The 18,774-nt window shown below is 41.7% G+C and overlaps 2 protein-coding genes across 8 annotated transcripts in view; one reads left to right on the top strand and one right to left on the bottom strand.

The window, feature by feature from the left end:
• Window positions 1-18,774, bottom strand: part of LOC112560201 (calcium uptake protein 3, mitochondrial-like) — a 37,741-nt gene that overhangs the window by 2,680 nt on the left and 16,287 nt on the right. For 3 of the 7 annotated variants that reach the window (XM_025231847.1, XM_025231848.1, XM_025231849.1), the window contains 5 exons: window positions 8,382-8,464; window positions 4,568-4,648; window positions 2,516-2,578; window positions 771-862; window positions 263-440 (listed from right to left, as the gene is read on the bottom strand). In XM_025231847.1, the coding sequence (XP_025087632.1) occupies window positions 263-440; window positions 771-862; window positions 2,516-2,578; window positions 4,568-4,648; window positions 8,382-8,464 (497 nt within the window). The remainder of the gene's footprint in view (window positions 1-262; window positions 441-770; window positions 863-2,515; window positions 2,579-4,567; window positions 4,649-8,381; window positions 8,465-18,774) is intronic. The other 4 variants (XM_025231851.1, XM_025231852.1, XM_025231853.1 and 1 more) reach the window with 2 other exon arrangements.
• The window catches only part of LOC112560202, a 48,714-nt gene continuing 41,768 nt past the window's right edge, over window positions 11,829-18,774 (top strand). The window contains exons 1-2 of the mRNA XM_025231855.1: window positions 11,829-12,525; window positions 13,456-13,883. The gene's annotated coding sequence lies outside the window, so the exon portion shown is untranslated. The remainder of the gene's footprint in view (window positions 12,526-13,455; window positions 13,884-18,774) is intronic.

The raw sequence follows: 18,774 nt of genomic DNA, 5'->3' as shown, positions 1-18,774 counted from the left end.
TAAAGGTGGTAAGAGAATCAAGAGTATTGGAGGCTGATGGGTAATCTATTGCAACAAATTCCTGTTTGGTGTTCATCTTTACTGAAGAATAGACCAGGTGACAATCATTTTTATTATGACAGCTCGTAAGTTTCACTTCCAAATTAAAAATGTAGCTAGAGAAATACATAAAGTGGGTAGTCAAAGCAAACATAATGACTTGAAAAAAAAATATACAGTCGTGTCTGAGAAGTACTTAGCTCTAGAATATACCTGTACCTACCTTTTCCTCAGGCATACGCTGGCGAACACGCTCTAAACATTCTTCAATTTCAGAGTGGTGTAGATTGGTGTATCTTAAAAGGATGGTGGCAAAGGAAACCTCCGAAATGGTGCTCATGCCATGTGAGAATTCATGAAACTCCAGCTCAATCACTTCACTCTGGAGATTCTCCATAAACCTAAACAGCCAGGGTAATCATCAGCACAATAGGTGCATGTCTTCTGTGCATCATGGAGTGAAGAAGAGAGGAAGAAGTGGGGTTGGAATATATAAGAGAATGATAGACTTCATAAGTGACCAATGTATAGGAGGCAATGAGTTAATGAATTCAGTGTTGAAGATCCTTTGTTTTTTACTGGGGTTCAAATCAACAACTCAAAAATACATGTGTATGCACATGCATGCGCACACACAGACATTGCATAAAATGAAAAGTAGCAAAAATCAGAAACTGTTACTTTTCTCTCTCTGCATTCTATTCCTCTAAGATGCATATTTTACCTATTACCTGTGGAAATCCTGATAGTTCAGCACATCCGTGCCTTTAGGACCAAAGAAGTGGACAAGCAATGTGGTGTCTGTTACTTCTTTCTCTAGCTCCTGCAAGCACAACAATGTCTGAAGCAACCCCTCCTGCTTTTTGGGGGAATTCTACTTCCCCCAAAGTAAACTTGCAGTGTCTGGTTTGGTCTTGGTAACATAAACAATTAAAATGAAATCCTTCCTTTTTACACCACATAAACTACCAACCAAGCAAAAGTGTGCTTAAAAATACCAATAACAAAGTATAAATGTTTGACGACAACCAGGAGCACAAATGCAAATCCAAACACTACTGAAAATGCACAAGCATGATAAAGATGAAACAAAAACTTCTGAAAATCTTATAAAAATTCAGCTACAGTCTCTTCCTGTAAGGGGGAGAGGAAGAGAAGGAGGGCAGTGAATGGACCATAAAAAAAGAGTAAGACATGTCACAGCATAAAGACATACCATTCGACTACATGCCAGACATTAACACTATCTATTGATGGAAGGGTGCCTGCACACTGACCTCATGCACTATAATCGTTCCCACACAATGCTCAATGCCCTTAGAAAAGCAACAGTAGCTAATCTCTCACAAAACACTCCTGTATTAATACTGCATCCCTTACATTCACTAATACTGTACCTGAACAGGACAAAACAAAGATTTACTTCAGTGATATGAAAAATTTTTAATTAAAGGAATACATGAAAAAGACCACTCAAATTCTTACAAAATTAATGATATTAAAATATAACTGGACACAGCTCTAGTTTATTAAAAAATATAATAAAAGGAATTAGCAAAGTGCATTTTTGTTATGTCATTCCTAGTAGATTATCAGAACAACTTCTGACATATTTAAAGCAGGAAATTATTTAGCAATGCATATTTTAATAAAAACTGCTAGTTTGGTTATTAAATCATTCCAAAGACACCAAAATAACATCCAGATCACTTAAATTCTAGTTATAAACATTAGAATAAGGTTGTCTACAGCTTTACAGTATATAATAGTCTGTGTTAAACCATGTTAAACACGGGTCAAAAACAAGCAAGTTAATCATGCTCTTTGGTGCTGAAAGATTCTTAAAATGTTAACCATACAAACAAGCCAAAAAAAAAAAAAAAAAAACTAAATCAAACTGTACTGTTAACTATTAGTATATTAGTATTAGTTTACAAAGATACCAACAGATTGTAGGCAGTCAATCTATGTCCCTCATAAAATTAATTTGACATTACAAAGACAAAATTAAAAAATGCACAAAAATAAGCAATTTGAGGGTATTTCAGATGGAAGGTTGTAATCAGCAAGAAGTTACAGGACTGTTAGGTGTGACAGACATCACAAGTACATGTAACAGCACTGAGGTTCAAGTCATAAGCGTGGAGAACCAGTCACATGGAAAAAGCACTCTTATTGGCTTATTTACCAAACACTCTTAGTGTTCAAAGTGTGGCATGAAAACAAAATACTCAACAGCCCCAGGCCATGGGGGCTTTATATTCATCTTAAAATTTTCAGCAAAAACTGCTGCCATGGGACTACTTGATTGGGAAAAAAAAACACTCCAGCATTTAAGGTTTTTTAATGATTTATTTTTGAAAAAAGGCTTGTTTATCAGATTAATTTTTCAGGTACAAGAATGTCTGTGACAAAGAAGGGCAAAGAAGGTGTTGTAGGTGACATCAGCATGCAATGAAATGGCAAGAAAACATACTGTTTGTTCTGAAGGTGGTTGCAGACCAATGCGCTGTCCTTGCTTACTAAAAACACGCTCCAGCTGAAAAGAAATGGGAGGGCAAGCACCAAGAGGAGCATTAGTCAAAGACAGGTGCAGGCATCCAAGCTCATCTGTGATTGAATGCCCAGAGGTTCACCAGAATCATTCAAGCAGTTCATATCAAACCTTCAAGGCACTCAATTTCTTAAGTGTGTACATGCTACTAACAAGAATGGTCAATTTCTGTTTCAAAGCATGCTAACTTCTTCACACAACAATCTTTACAAAACATAAACAGCTATGACTATTCAGTTTATTCCTGTTTTCACTGCTCTTCATTTGACTCCTGTGTTGGTGCATGTATTACTTAAAGATCTCAACAGTACAACATTAGTAATAAAATGTGTAACATCGTCCCCTAAATTATCTGTGCAATGTTTTAACAAAGTAAATGGTGCATAGGGTATGGAGGTGGTGTGGCTGAATTAAGACAGAATAATAAATAATAATAAAGACAGAAGCAATGAACATGTTAAAATTTTAGCTTTTATGAGATCTGAGATGTTTGATATTAAAGTTTCTTTGAAATTTATACTAAACCTGTTAGGACCACATATTGACTATGGATACACATTTTCAACATGCATTATCAAAATGAATTAAAAGTGAAAATGGGTTTCTGACATAAGTGGAAACAATAAAATTTTAAAATATTTACTGAAACTCACTTTAACAAAAAGTAAATAATTTAATTGATAGGTAATATATCTTGGAGGGAGCCATATTCAGATCTAGAAACATCAAATTCATTCTGTTTTCAACTTTATATATTCTTAACATCCTAGCATCTGTCTCAAATTTAAGGATGAAACAAGCTGATGAAATGCGTTAACAATGATATGCATATCAGATGATTTCCACTACTACCTTAAATCTATTCAAACTATGTCAATCCTTTTTATCAGCCCCTACCCCAAAAGAAATGTCTTATAAAGCTAACTGCAATCCAAATCCTTTACAATGGGAAAATTTGCAATTATAATGTAGCCAAAAGAACTGACCTGCACAGACAATGATGATCTTAGAACAAAATGAGAACTAATAAATATTTTCAGGAAAATCTATTTTTCCTTAATCTATTTTTCATGAAAAATTAAACAAGTAAACAAATGAACATGAAGCCCTATAAGAACAGGCATGGCACAATTTGTGCAATATCTGAATGTGATTTAATATAAGCTGATTGGAACCTATCAATTAATAGGAAACAAAACCCTCAAAAACCTCAAGAAGCTGGAAATGAACATGCGGAACATGCACAGCCCAAGAACAAGCCAAAAGCTGGTTAGAAACATTGTAGATAAAAGTTATATGAAAATCACAAGTAACTGCATGCAGAGTTCAGCATCTGGATGTCTAGCAAAAGAAGAGAGAAGGTTAGGTCATAGGAGATGCAGGATCAGGTCTAGATATTTACGCTAACCCATCAACTGTTTTTTTAAAAATTATGATTATATATTTCATTCACAAGTGATTTAAAGTTTTATAAAATGTAAAATGATAAATATTAATTCTAATGCACTTTAATTTAGAATACACAGAAATTTTTATTTTTGCTACGAATATTAGTAAAAACAGCTTACAAAATGTATTATATGTATTAGGTTCTGATTCCTTCAAATATTGCACTTACCATTCCAAAACATTTCAAAAGTTTCAGCAGAACAGAAAAGTCAATGGCGTAACAACCACTGTCAGATGAAGTTTTACTTAAAATTTATGTTGAACCTTGGGCAGCTTGCTCCTTTTACTTTCAAAATATATTCAAGTATTTTACCTTGCCGAAATGACGGGAAGAAGTATACTTTAATTTTACGGGATAAAATGCCTGAAGCAAGCTGCTTTGATAGGTAGCAATGCCACATTACAATGCATGATATACATATGGCCAACACTCATTTTTCACAATGATTCCAATCTGTGCAAAGGCTTTGCTACAGCTACAATGTCGGAGGGATAAGGAGTATTAGGGAAAGCTTTGTAGCATACATTTAGGGTTTTCTGAAGGTTTTTCTGATCCCTGGGTACAAACTTTCTTTCATGTTTGGGCAGAGCGAAGAAAGATTCCAACTGAAAAAGACAGCATAAAACCACAGGAGAAAATTAAAATTTGGTGCATGACTGTAAGGGAAGCATGCCACTTACCTAGGCCTTCCCAGTTTATTTGGTTTACAGACTGTTTTTTTTTTCAAAGGTTTCTTTTACTCTTCCCCTTTTTTCTCTTCTCTTATTGGTCAGTGACATGTCAGCACTTCATTTACAACATGTAAAGCACAAGCCAAAAAAGCTTTCTGTCATGAAGGCAAAAACTACAGGCATGTCTTCAAAACTGACACCAATTAACCCTGCTTACAGCTCTCTAAAGACTTACTGTAAACCAAATTATGGTTTGGCCAAAAACAACAGCATAGCAGTACACCAAATAATACACAGACTTATGAGCCCTCTCCCATAGTAGGTCAACCATTGTGAGAAGGAAAGAGAATGTGAGTGTTTGTGTGCTGAGGGAGCAAAAATAATTTTTAAAGAATGTACTATAAACTAAACTATGATTTCAACATCTGATGTGCTAGGATAGGTGGACTTTACAAAGTAGGCACCTGACCAAGCAACACCAAGAGTTCTATCAGGTTTTTAGAAATTTTATGATCCACTGTTGATGACTAGTGCTGATGGCTTTCATTACCACTAATGTTTTAAAAGGTGGTGGTTAGTGCCTTTGACTTAGTCATCAAAGACCTGCTTTGGGGTGCGGATGCTGATTTTACACGCTACAGCCACAATGCACGGATACCTATAATTTATCAGGTAAAGTAAAAAGCAAGGGAAGGGGAGGGATGGCCCTGCCTTCCCTATTTCCTGCTCTAGACATGATGAACCATGTACTGTTTGTCGTGAATCTCGTGGAATAGGCATGTGAAATTGATGAAGGTGTCATAATTGAGCCACTGCCTCCAAACTAATTACACTCTCGACTTCACCACCCACAATGACACATGGTGTCATGCGTGTTTGTGCAATACATTTAAACTAAATTACTAATAATTTCACAGTTGCTCCAAGCCCCCTGCATATATTCACAATAAACAACTCGGTGTAAAAAAAAAATATATCACTCATTAATATATGGTCGAGAACTTGACAAATATTTATGCAAACTCTCCCAGAGCTTGATGATGAACTTGGTGATGTGTAGACTGTTGATCCCCTCATTGCTTGTTGATGGCTTTCACAACCCACAGAGATGTGAAACAGGTACTACAGGAATTGAGAATCCACTTCTAAGAACAGACAGCCATTGGTGAAACAGAAGCGCTCAACATTCAGTTGCGGAGTAGGCATTGTCTACGAACACCACTCTCACAGCAGAGACCTGATTTCTAGCAACCTGGTCAAAGTGCCTCTTTATGACCTGCACCCTTCCAGCATCAAAGTGATGAAAGCCTCTTTATGGGTTCTGGAATGATGTTAAATCTATGTCCTCAGACCTCTCTTCACATGCGACTGGTCAAGCATACATGCTCGGACCATTCTGTGAACTATGACCAATCACTACCTAGCTAGTACATGACAGGTAGATAGTCATTGTGGCTCAATAGTCAAATGCCCATCACATTCATCCCTTCTCCTACACAACAACAGAAGGGAGAGGAGCAATGAAGTCAGGCTTCAGATTCACTAGAAAGGGCTAAAGCTGGGTGCAATAAACTCATAAGGCATCCTCATCAGGTACAGGACCCTCTAGAGTTGATGTACTGCTGGTCCCACATAAAACTATAACTAAAGAATACGTAATGGTCAGTGGCCTCTTGTCCTGTGATGGCCTGGAACTGCGCTGTGACAACTATGGCATTCTTTAACATGACATCATAACCATCTACCTATTCTCAATGTCTGCTTGTCCATTCAGAAGCATCCTCACATGAACTGTTTACAATGCAAGTGTGACACCAGTGCTACAGCTCTGCTCTTAATTATTTCATGACACAGTTTACTGCCTCCATCACAAATGAGTTGTAGGACATTAAAGACCAAAACACCTGGAATGGTATGCCCTACAGACAATGCACTCAGAGTCTAAGTTCTCATTCTAGAAAACTGAACCACCTCTTATAACAGCTGTACATCCTGTGCAGAGAGAACATTTTCTTCATTTTATGCTGTCACACTGTATGATATGTAATCTTGCAAGTTAACAGTTTACTAATGATGAAAAAAATTACCAGGTACACCTATGAACTCTGGTTATCAAAACTGCTGACATGAATTCTAAGAAACTTCTGACCTGGAGTGTACTGTCCACTTAAGGCATTTGAAGACCACAATTTACAAAGCAGTCAATCATGTATAAGCATTATAAAACAGATGGTGAACATTTCACCACTATTCATGTTTCTGAGTATGTCTCATTATTAAAAAAAAGTGTTATAAACTGCTTTAACAGAAATAATGTGTTACATTCCCAAGAATCGATGCTTGTTTAAAGAAAGGGGTGCTGTATTTAGTCTCTAAATATCTTAACTTATTCTCCAGGCTTAAACAATTGATATGGAATCAAAAGTGAGTGATTACACAAAGGTTTTGAAATTTCCTGACTTTTTCTTTTAAGAGAGCCACTTCATTGCCAATGACTGGAATATGGAAAATGTCTTAATTTGCAACACACAACAAGGCAGAAATTGGGGTCAACTGTTAATCACATATGGGTTGAGGGAATGTGGGCACAAAGGAAATAGGGATGGGTGTAAAGCATATTTCCTTGTTTAGTGGATCCTGTTAATAAGTGACAAGCAGCTGATATGCTAGGAAAAAAAGAAATTACCATCCAAAATAGGTGTGTGAGGAAGGGGGATTGCATCTGTACAAATCTTTTCAATCATTTTTGTAGGTGCAAAAACAGATTTGTAAATCTATGTCCAAACACACTTTAGAATAAAAAGTTATTTAAATATTTTAACTGAAATATGTGCCTCATGTAATTTCACAGTTTAAATAACATCTATCCATTGTTTTCAGCTTCCCTTTGGTTCCATCTACAATATCTTCTATGCAGGATGGAAATGATTGGTGTATTATCTTCATGCCACTCAAAGCTGCAGTCATGTTTAAAGTCTGTTCTGAATGAAGAAAATGTGGACAACTATGTGCATGCATAAATGAATGCAAAGATGCACAAGTGAGATGTATTTATGTAAAAATGCATCTTCATAAAATGTTCATTTGCATTGCATGTCAAGACATAGCCATGACATGATTCTGTCATTCTTCTTGAGTTCTGGCTCAGTCCCTTTCGTCTTTGCAGGCTAGGCTAATCCATCACTCGTGGCAATCACAAATAACCATGTTCAAAAAGAACACCCTCCTCTATACAGATATATATTTCATCAGAAAAGACCTAAGTATGCACCTGTTGTTTCATTCATTCTTAATATAGTCAGTTTGAAAAAAATAAATGACTTGATCTAGCCCAGCTACTGAAGATCAACACTCAGTGTATGTGGCTCTATGCTTCTTAAAGAATAAGAAGGACTGAACTGAACCCGGTGTACGGGTGTAAAAAATAGTAAGAAATACATATGTTCAAGCATAATTAAAATTGAGAGCAAAATTAAAATAACAAAAATAAAGTCCACTTGACAAGCACCATTCACAGCTATTGACTTTACAACTGATCCAGATATAAGGTAGAGAGAGTGATAATAAGTACATTGCAGACAATAATAAACATAATATGATGGGAGAAATCTGAAGGTGACTCCAAAGTCTTAACAGAGAGGTTGTAACAGTTGCAGAAGATACTTACCACCAAAAACTCTCGTTTGTCAACAATTTGATTCCCGTCTGTGTCAAACATGTTAAATGCAATACGAAACCCAGAGTGTGGTTCTGCAAGAAAAGAATAATTCTGCTTGTAGATGGTGCTAAAGCAAACATGGTACAGGCTTAAAAGACAGGTAAATCAACTGCAAAATTCTATGATTTATTATTATCAACTTCAAAATAGAAACCCTATTATTTATTAGCTGCTTCTCACTTTCAAATATGAGGAAATGTAATAAGAGTATTAAAGTATTAAAATTAATCACTTTCAACAACACTTTTTAACAAAGCACTTAAAGTAGACTGCTTTACAAAGTACTCCATGTGAACTGAGTGACCAACACACTTCACATAACATTATAAAAGTGTTACAAAGAGCAAAGTAATGGAAACAACCATTGATTTAACCCTCACCATGCTGGAAAGGACAGGGAAGATGATTTTCATTACTTTTATTGAGTTCATTTTTCTCCTTTCCAAAAATGTATATTTCTTGGTCTCAGAGCAGCAATAGTAAAAAACAAACTTCACCCACTGTCATCTTCACAGTCTTCAGTTATAAGCCAATCATTGTAATGTTATATTTTATGTGGTGGTAAGAGGGTTAAAAGTAAAAAAAACTGTTAATATACCAGGAAATCAATACAGCAGCAACAACCCAACTATTTCCTTGATTTTTGTTTTGGTACAAGCCATTAGTCACTGCTCACTGATAAAATAGTTGTCAGCATCATGCAGGAAACACATTATGTACAGTATGTTTAGCATGTTTTTCATTCTGGATAAGAACTGACAATATTAAAGATGACAAAAGAAACAAAACAAATTAAAGATTTGTGATATTTTAGATATAAATCATTAAACAATGCTTAGATTCTTTCAGAACTAGTGGCCAGATCAGAACTGGTGTTAGCAGACGAGAGCAGGACACATAATTTTTTGTAAAAAATGCCTGAAAATATATCTTATATAGTGTTGGATGAGTGATCAGTAAAACATTTTCTGGACTGCACGGACAAGAGCCACAACCAACAAAATACATCCACGTCTTAGGTGCATTCTAAAATATCCCACTAACTTCTGAAATGCACACTAGAAAATACGAGTCTTTTATTAATATGGATTAGTGTGCGCAGTTCTACCCGCAATCAGGCCACCGATACTTTTCCGGTGATGTGTAGCAATGACTAAGTCGAGACAACTCTTATTTTAACGCCCAAAGGTCGCGTCTCCGATTACCTCCCTTAGATTGGTAACGGCTTTCTCGCAAGACGCGTCACCCAAACATTGAGCGGTTTAACTACATTAATTTGCTTCCATGCCCCTGTTATTATAAAACTACAAGCACTGTTTACTGGCTTATGTTCTTTAGCATACGGCATTTTGAAGTAACTGCCTCCAATTTTTCCCAAATGTTGATGAAATGACAAAATTATGACAGAGAAATAAAACAGGAAGAAGAGAAGAAAGTTTCACACAACTCTCCTGTGAAGACAAGGTGGTACTCGGATTACTTCCCAAAACCACTGGAGATAAATGTCATCGCCACTTTCAGTATTCAAGGATCCTGATCTCATGCTATCGTGTGGTGGTTCTGCTTCGAAGAGAGGACAGTCGCACTGACTCTCTAACACACACACCAATGTGGTAGATGCCGACCTGTGGAATTTCACACATTTCTTTTGTAAACAACCTTGTTAGTCACAGCTTGGCCGAGTTTTGGCTGTGCTGTGACAAACACAGTTGGCTACGAGGGACAAACGGACAAAGCAATCTTGATCATATGTGGGTGGCATGCTGTTCTGCGACCTGTGCGTGCCGCAGCAGACGTGTGAACCCCTTAACACCATCGCTATGCCCAATTTCCACCGTTCCTTGAACCGTACTTTACACACCCAAAGATTTTCTTTTCTATTGACAAGGATGGCTGTGCATCGAGGTGAGTGATCAGCCCAGAAGACAGGCGCCAGATCGGCGATGGTAACTCTCAGGAAGCGGACAGCGCGACCCTCACATCAAAACATTCTGACAGCCCGGTCCTCACCAACTGTACAAAACACGCCTTTGACACGCAAAGTCTGCTTGCTAATGGTCTCCGGCTATCGATTCCCAGTCATCCGGAGTCGCCAATCAGGCTCACCTGGCGACTGCTACCCTGCCAGCACAAACAAGTGGGGCGTGTCGGCGCCGCCGTCAGCAGCCGTAGTGTTCCGCCGCCGAGAGAGCCGGTCAGGTGCCAGTGTACCGACTTAAATGATCGCCGTGATATCTCCTCCTGCGTCTCATCTCACAGTCAGCCCAACGCACACACCGCCGCTCATTCTTGGGCAGTCCCATCTCTTATGAGCAGCTTTGTTTCTACATGTCCTCCTCCCTTTTCCTCCATTACCAGTGAGCTTGATGAGGCCTTGGGTTCAGACTCGTCTCTTGATGCGACTTGTCCACGGGTCTGTCGGTCGTGATTTTCTTCAGGTAGTTCGCAAACTGAAATCACCACTAACAGCAAAACATTCCTATAAAACGAACCAGCCAACCAACACCCCACTAACCTACTTATCAAAGTCGAAAGCCACTTTGTCGATGACACAAAATTTTAAGTAAATAAGCGCAATAATTATTTCTGGTTATCTTTGTAGAACTTGACAAGACGGGAGGAACAAAATTGTATTTCAAAGATTACAACATACTGAAGCTAAAACTAGCTACTCACGTCTTTAAAAAAAAATCTAGTTTTTCTTTACACTGTCTCTTGGTGGTTTCATATTTCCGGAAGGTTTGAAGGCTTATAAGGACCCAGGTCCTGCAAACTTTTATTTTCAAACCTACAGCTCAACACCGGATAAAGACAACAAACCTGAGCTGGTCGGTGCTCCCAAGCGAGAGGACAAACCACTTCTAAAGCGTTTTTCCCCCCGGTGCCAAAAGGAAAGGTCACATGACTCGAGATCAATAGCACAGTGTTCGATGAAGCCTCGTCATCGTGCATAATACGCTCCGGGCTGGAAGCAAGCGTGAAAGGTGGATATGAATAATACCCTAGACTTTCTGGCAACACTTTGTCTCTCTCTCTCTCCAAACACACACACTTGTTAACTCTAATGTATTAATTACCCTGTTGTTGAAGACTAACAAATATGTATAACCCTAAGTAATGTGCGTGCGTGTAACCCCGTACAATGGTAATCACACCGTACGTCTGCACCGCCACAAGTGCGTAAAAAGTACATGTATCAAAATGCAATGGTATGTACACAGATCAAAGCTTGCTTAGCTGCACGGCCCATTTCTGACATGTCTTCTCACGCCCTCGCCTTCAAGTCGTGAATACGAGTTCACAGGTAATGGTAATCAAAACGGTCCTCCGCGCGTGTTTATTAGTGGGAAAAATGCGGTCTAACAGTTCCCACTCGTCAGCCCCACACCATCCTCATCAGGACAGGTGAAAAGCTCCGACAATAGACGCTAACCCCTGCTTACAAGTTTCGGTTACCAGCGACAAAAACCCAGTCTTGCGTGTGGAGATGTCCTGCGAGGATGAATAATAACTTGCGCAAAAGCAATCAATCGCAACAGTGACCATACCCACGCTGTCTCCGCGCCACGGAGAGGTGCTGGACCCACCTGTCTGCTCAACACCATGCCCCACAAAAAGACTTGCCACGGGAAAGGGCTAGAACCTATTGCCCTCTTGCGCAATGAGGTGTGACTAATATGGGCTGACTGTCACCACCGACTGGGCATGTGTTAAAAAATGAAAGCGAGACTATCGTACGAGTGCCAGAGAGGGAGAGACGTGTTCTCTTGCACACCTTGTAACCTGTTACCTGTCCGCTTTCTGTCTCCTCTGCCCTTTCCCTTACTCTGGCCGGAGCTCCATCCCTCCTTTATCAGTAACGAGACCTTGAGGTAGAAAACAAACTTTCCCACGAATGCAAGACCACGTCAAGAGATGGGCTAAAGTTAGCGCTGAGGTAACCTGGCCCCGCTCATGTTGCGCGGAGGAAAAAGTCCCCCAGACATGGCCGTCACCTGGTACACGCCCGCTGAAAGTCCAACAAGAAAAATGACAAATGGAACAGCAGTTGCAATGATCTGTGACGAAGCGGACTTTGTTTTCTCGGCTTAAGGTAACTTCTCAAGTCCAATTACTGACAATTTACACTCATGAACTGTGTCTTGTATTCATGTTTCGTGGTCAACCGCAAAAAGTAAGGGAAAAGGATCTTGTGAACGATGAGAGGGAAAGTGTTCTGTTAGTCTTTTCAACTGCAGCCTTCTCGCCCCGGCGTATTACTGCGCTGTTGTCTGCTAGTAGGTGTACACACGGGACACGAGGGGTGCGGTCGATGACTTCGCTTCTTTGTTCACAGCGCTGTTGTCGACGACTGGGGAAACAAAAACATGTTCCCAAAGTAGACCGCAGTGTAAGCCAACACAACAATGACAAAATATCAGTAAGCGAATTGAAAGGTCTCCTTGGGAATCGGAGTAGGGAACCTTTTTTTTCCCCTTCAAGGATCATTTTGATATTTATAATATCATTCGTGGGCCATAGAAAATTATCTACTTCAACATTTATCTCCATCTATTTGGTCAAGACGTAGTTTCACCACAATGTGTTAACACTTTGCAAACATGTACGAGTTCCAGTGAGTCACCACACTCTGCTTTTTTGTAATAAGTGCGCGAAAAATATGCTCTGCACCTATGAAAAGATTAGCGAGACAATTGTTTGGAGTATATAGTAACAAAACCTTTTTTTTCTAATGCACAAGTTGTGAAGTGAAAGTACATTAATAATCATCATCATTAGAATCATGACTATTTAGTACACACACCGCCTCCTGATGGAGTAGTGCATGGCATTTACAAAGTATCTACATAGATGCTACACACATAGATATGCTTGTAGATGCACAAACTCATAAAGCCAAGCGAATTTGTTACCAGCCAAAGCTTTTCATTTGTTTATCCTTTCTTCATCCATCTTTTACGGTTTTGAACTCTTCATAATTTGAAAGAAAATGCCAAAGCTGCACTGCATTTTGTCTTTGTAGCACAAGGTTCCACCGCCCACCGGTCATCAAGTCGGCCCCTTAACCGTCATACCCCAGGCCGATCTCTCATTGAGGGGGTCTTCTATGTGCTGTGCCATCCCCCCTGTCAGACTGTCAGGTAAGTAAACCATCAATAAACGATCCTGAGCTTGGGTACGAGTATCAGAATAAGACACCATGACATCGAGTTTTACTGTTCGAATCTTTTACAATGCGTTTCCCATGTTTTCGTTTCTGAGACAAGTGTCCGTGACGTGTGTGAACTCCTGTCTCAGCAGTATAAGAGGACAACACCGTAGTCCGACTCGCTCCGACCAACTCCAATTCCGAACCTGAGGGGCAGGTGCTGCAAGGAACTGGCGCTGACATCGGGGTGTGTTCCCAGCTGCCTCACCGCCTACAACGGCCCTAGTCATCGTATATGAAAGGTAAGTCTTTCTAACGAAACGCGCGTTTTCAATACACGTTCGATTTTTGCCATTAGTTTTGGAACAGCGCGGGCATGTTCTTCGTCCAAGCGCGAAAACTGTAACTACAGACGCTTCCGGTGCTGAAGAAGAAACCAGAACACACTAATACCGTTCTGAAAATATTTCTATCCAAGTAAGGAACATGAAGATGCATGATGCTATGACGACGACGACGATGATGAAGCGAGAAAAAGTGTGTGCTTGAGCTTGAAAGGCGGGAAAGGGGGAATAGCTACGACCCAACTCCTACAATTAATCCCTCGGCATCAAGTGCATCGCATCTTTCTCGTCCGCCACTCACTTTGTGCATTTCCTTGCATTCACGCTACCCCACCACCACCACCACCACCACCACTGCATGCGACAAGGTCACCAGGTACACGGAGGGTTCTCCAGTCCTGCTTCTCTCTCGCACCTAACCCACGCCGCCGATCTCCTTCAGAAGCTCAACAAATCCGTGTTTGTGGGGATGACGCATCCAGATAAGCTGGCCCACGATACGACAATACGACACTACTCTGACCATCCACCTTCAAGCCACAGACCTCTAGGTGCTTTCAACGTTTCGATGTCTTTGACAAGAGTAGAACAAACTCGCCAACAATAAGTTCTTACGTTCAGTCGTACACGTGGGAGGGCACAGGAGTGGGTAGATGTTACACAGGGGGGCAGACCCACACCACACGGGAGCGGTGGGAAGAGAGGTGGAGGGGGAAGGAGAGGGAGTAAGAGCTCCGATCCCTTCATTGTACTCATGACAAGGGGAGGCAACTGGCAGTAAGAACTCAACAGCGTGCACTGAGTGCTACCACCCTAAAGTGTCGCTACTCTCACAAGAAAAGAAATCTTTATTGACATCGCAGGCGAGGTAGTGGGGGAAGAGGAGAGGGGAAAAATCTTGGAACACACACGAGCGATGGAAAGAGAGAAGCAGACAGTGACGAGAGAGAGTAAACAGATCTCTCCGACACCTTATAGACTCTTCATCCTTCATCCACCTTCCTGCGGAACTCGATCCGAGTTCAAAAGGCAAGTGCGACAGCCCCAAGACAGACAATACCTGGACGCACCTAGCCAATATCCCTCGCACGCTCTAGTTTCACGAGCGGTCCCGTCAAGGACAGGTCATCCCGCGGACGATCTGATGTACACCATCCACAGGCATCTCGAGTCGGTGGCTGTGGGTTTTTCTCCCACTTGTCTTATCTTTCCGTTTCCCGCGTCTTACTCATAGCGGCCAAGCTCGTAGAAAGAATATCGTGAACATCTAAAATTGTGTGCACACTCCCTCCCTGTCTGGCAAGGTGGGCAGGCGGGGCTGTGTGTACTAAAGTGGCCCAGGACATCGCACCGAGATACGCCTCCACCCCCTTTGTCCTGGTTCACGCGCTTTGATATTAGCAGGCGAGATCTGTCATATTTTGACGAATAATACTCTCGGGTAATCGCCAGCAACAGTTTCAACCTGGTCATGTAAACAACTCTTTCTTGCACGAATGCTGGAAGGTTGTATCTCGAAGGGGGAGAAATACACTGAAATAAGCAACACGGCACTCCACTTACTAGCTTTCGGTTAAAAGCACAGAACAAACGTGGAAGTGAATTTCTGTTGGCTGTCAGCTCCGATTACAAGCACGAGCGACAAGAGAAGCATTGGTGTAGCCACCATTCCACGTGACTACTAATATTGATGTGTGTGTTGGAGGAGCGGGGAGCTAAGACCATATCTTGGTAATATAAACAGGGGAAAAAAAAGACAGGTTTTCCCGACCAGTTTTGAACCCAAGACACCCGATTCCCAGTGCATTCCTCAGCAAACCGACTGATTCTAGAGCGGAATTACTGGGTGACCAGCGAGAACATTGCCGATAGCCTCCTGTTCCCTGTCCCGCTACTTTGCACAGACTCCAGCCAATCAGCCTCAAGCGTGTTGGTCACGATGGTGATGTTGACATTGTCGCCATCATTACGCTTCACTGAAATCCCCGACTGCACTTGCCGAGAGTGTGTCGGGGAAGGGAGGGGCAGCTAGACCTGATGTCCTTCGCCGAGTCAGCAACTATGAACTTTTTCCACACATGGACCAGTGCATGGTACGTGGACCTTCTCCTAATTAAGCATGCAAAAAAATATACGAAAAAGCGGTGTAGCCGTAACTAGCTTCGGCTTTAAATTTCGCATAGGTCGATATAAATTGTTCAGACGGATGGATGTGAGATACTGCACGTCCCCCCCCCCCACCACCACCACCACACACACACCACCAAAAGAAAAAAAAATGTACCAAAATACTAATTTTAACCGTATTATGTTAATGAGTCAAAATGATAAATTTTAAGCGACTCTTCCATTAGAAACGATACTGATGATGTGTGTACTAATTGTTCCAAGTGTCATGAGGTAGTAAAACTGTGGGAGAAATGAGTTGATAATTACGATCGTGACTTTTAATTTCTTGTTTATTACTAGCTAGTATATCTCCCTACCCGTTGTTTCACAATAACCTCCCAGTGAGATTATTCATTGCCTGTTAGGCTGCCTCACGTTGTCATAGACTTTCTGCCAACCTCAGTGTGGAAGCTGCAGCCTGTGCAAGGCTAGAAGCACGTGTGACTCCAATTGTTTCCTTGAATTTTGCTGGTGCAAAATGTTTGTTTTCCCTTACAAAGTATAAATAAACAACTGATGTATAATTTTCCCTTTGAATAATTTTTTTCTAAAAGCTGTTTTAAACTTCTGCCTTCTTCCTTCCGAAAAAAGAAGAGGTGGTGGGGTGGTTTAAGATAAAGGATATCAGGGAGCAAATGGCATAGCAAGGGAGCAACTCCAGCATGCGGGTGGTATGTTAAAGTTAAGACGCAGGCTCAGACTCCCCCTCATCCACCTTCGGCCCTCCTTCCCCGTGCCCTCTCCCACATCTTCATCAACAACCTGCGTCTGTCAGCTGAAAGTATTTTTGCCGTTAGAAAATCCGCAAAACACATTATTGAGATAACATTCTGACCCGAAACGCTGCTGTAGTCCTGCACTCCGCGAGTCCCCATGTGTGTGCGCACCGGTTGTCTCGAGAAGAGGCGAGGGATGTGGGACTGGGAGGAGAAGGGAGGGTGCAGAGTGGTAAGGAACAGAACTGAGAGATGATCACACTTTATGGATAACAGGGTGTGTGTGTGTGAAAGTGGGAGGGGTGAAAGGCAGATGATATGCAACAGCCGCTGTTATGTAACAATGCTCGGTCGACCTCTAGGTTTGCGGTGTGGATACATACAGACGCACGGCACTGCGGCGTTAAAGGATCAGGCACACGAAGTGCTCAGCTGACAATCGTCAAGACCAAGTCATCAGCGCGAGAAACCTCCGCGCCTTCGGAAGCCAGTATCTCCTGCTAAACTTGCTGTTTTGATAGTAATAATAATAGGCGCAGCTTTGTAAAACATTGAGGAAGAACGCTTGGAATGTGGAACATCGCTCAGATATTTTTTTACCCCGTCTACCTCCTTGTCGATCGACTACAAAAAAGGGAGACAGGGGGAAAAAAGAAAGAATGCGCACAATTCCACCCGGACACCGCCCACCACTTGGGCGTGCTGGAGGACGTGTGCACCACACGTGGGGAGGAGACGAAGCTGTGGTAACCTATTACATCTCGAAACATTTCTTACACATTGACACGCGCGCCGGAAATGAACTACAGAAGCGGCAGTCCGCGGAGGAGTTTGTAAAATGTAGGAGGAACTTGTTATGTGTTCCACAAATACTTTTCTGCTGCTATACCTCTCTCCTCCAATCTCCTATATCCCCCCTCACCTCCTCTCCCAACACCTGCAGCTACTGATGAGATTAATACAGGGATGCACATGCAAACAGCGTGTGAGCGGTACCTCAGGCTTAGCCACAATGAACACCAGTGGTATTCACGGCCAGAGCGCTGTCGTTCGGGAAACACTTCGTGTGGGACAGGCAGTCTGTGGTTTTGAGTTCCACGGCTTTTCTTGGAGGTGACCTTGGATGATAATCTCTGCTCTTGGAGAAAGGAAGTCTGTTACTGGCTCGGCGACTTGTCCCTGAACGAGGGCGCTACGCTGTGACGGGGGCCCAGACGGCCGGATAAGGCGCGATGACGTGTCGGTCTCGTGACCAGGCTTCAAGATGCACAAGGCATTGTCTTGAATCATTCGTCTTTGCTGCATTGCCCGTGTTCTATCTATAAAGCATATTACCAAAGAAAGCGTGTGGCGAAATGTCCACAGGGAAGATATCAAGACACGTAGGTTGCCTTCCACTGAAGTGGTTGGGTGGTGGTGGAATCCACCCACGTTAAGATTTTAGGTGAGTAATGATTCATACCACATGCAATCAATACCAGCAACATCAAGAAGAAGAAATTCGCCAGCCAGACACAAAAGTGATCCCCAGGGAGAGCAAGGAAAAAGAAACAGTAACCGGGCAATGGCCGTCAGAGTGCATTCTCGTAGGGTGGTCTCCCTTTACCGAGGGTGGTCTCCCACTGACACTGCAATGTTTACAACAAATTGACGCACAAATTGACGCAAGTAACCTCTGTCCACATCTTTACCTGCAGCGGAGTATGCCAAAGGACTCATCTCCATCAAGCGCCTACACCTCTTCTCGCGAGAACAAAGGGGAAAAAAGCCATCAGCACGGGCAGAAGAGCCGCCTCGCTAAGAGGAGTCCGAGTACACAGCCGGAGACCGCTCCGGAGGCCTGCAGTCTTCCACCTGTGCAATGCACTGGCTTGTTGCGGCAAGAAATGTCAGATCCCGACTACCGCAGACCAACTTGAGGGTGGCGACTCGCCGTGAGGTCTCTGATTAATTCCGTAACGACT

This window comes from Pomacea canaliculata, linkage group LG3, assembly GCF_003073045.1.
Source record: "Pomacea canaliculata isolate SZHN2017 linkage group LG3, ASM307304v1, whole genome shotgun sequence".
In the NCBI taxonomy this organism is placed as follows: Eukaryota; Metazoa; Mollusca; class Gastropoda; order Architaenioglossa; family Ampullariidae; genus Pomacea; species Pomacea canaliculata.
The sequence above is the reverse complement of the archived record's forward strand: the minus strand, read 5'-3'. Positions and strand labels throughout refer to the sequence as shown.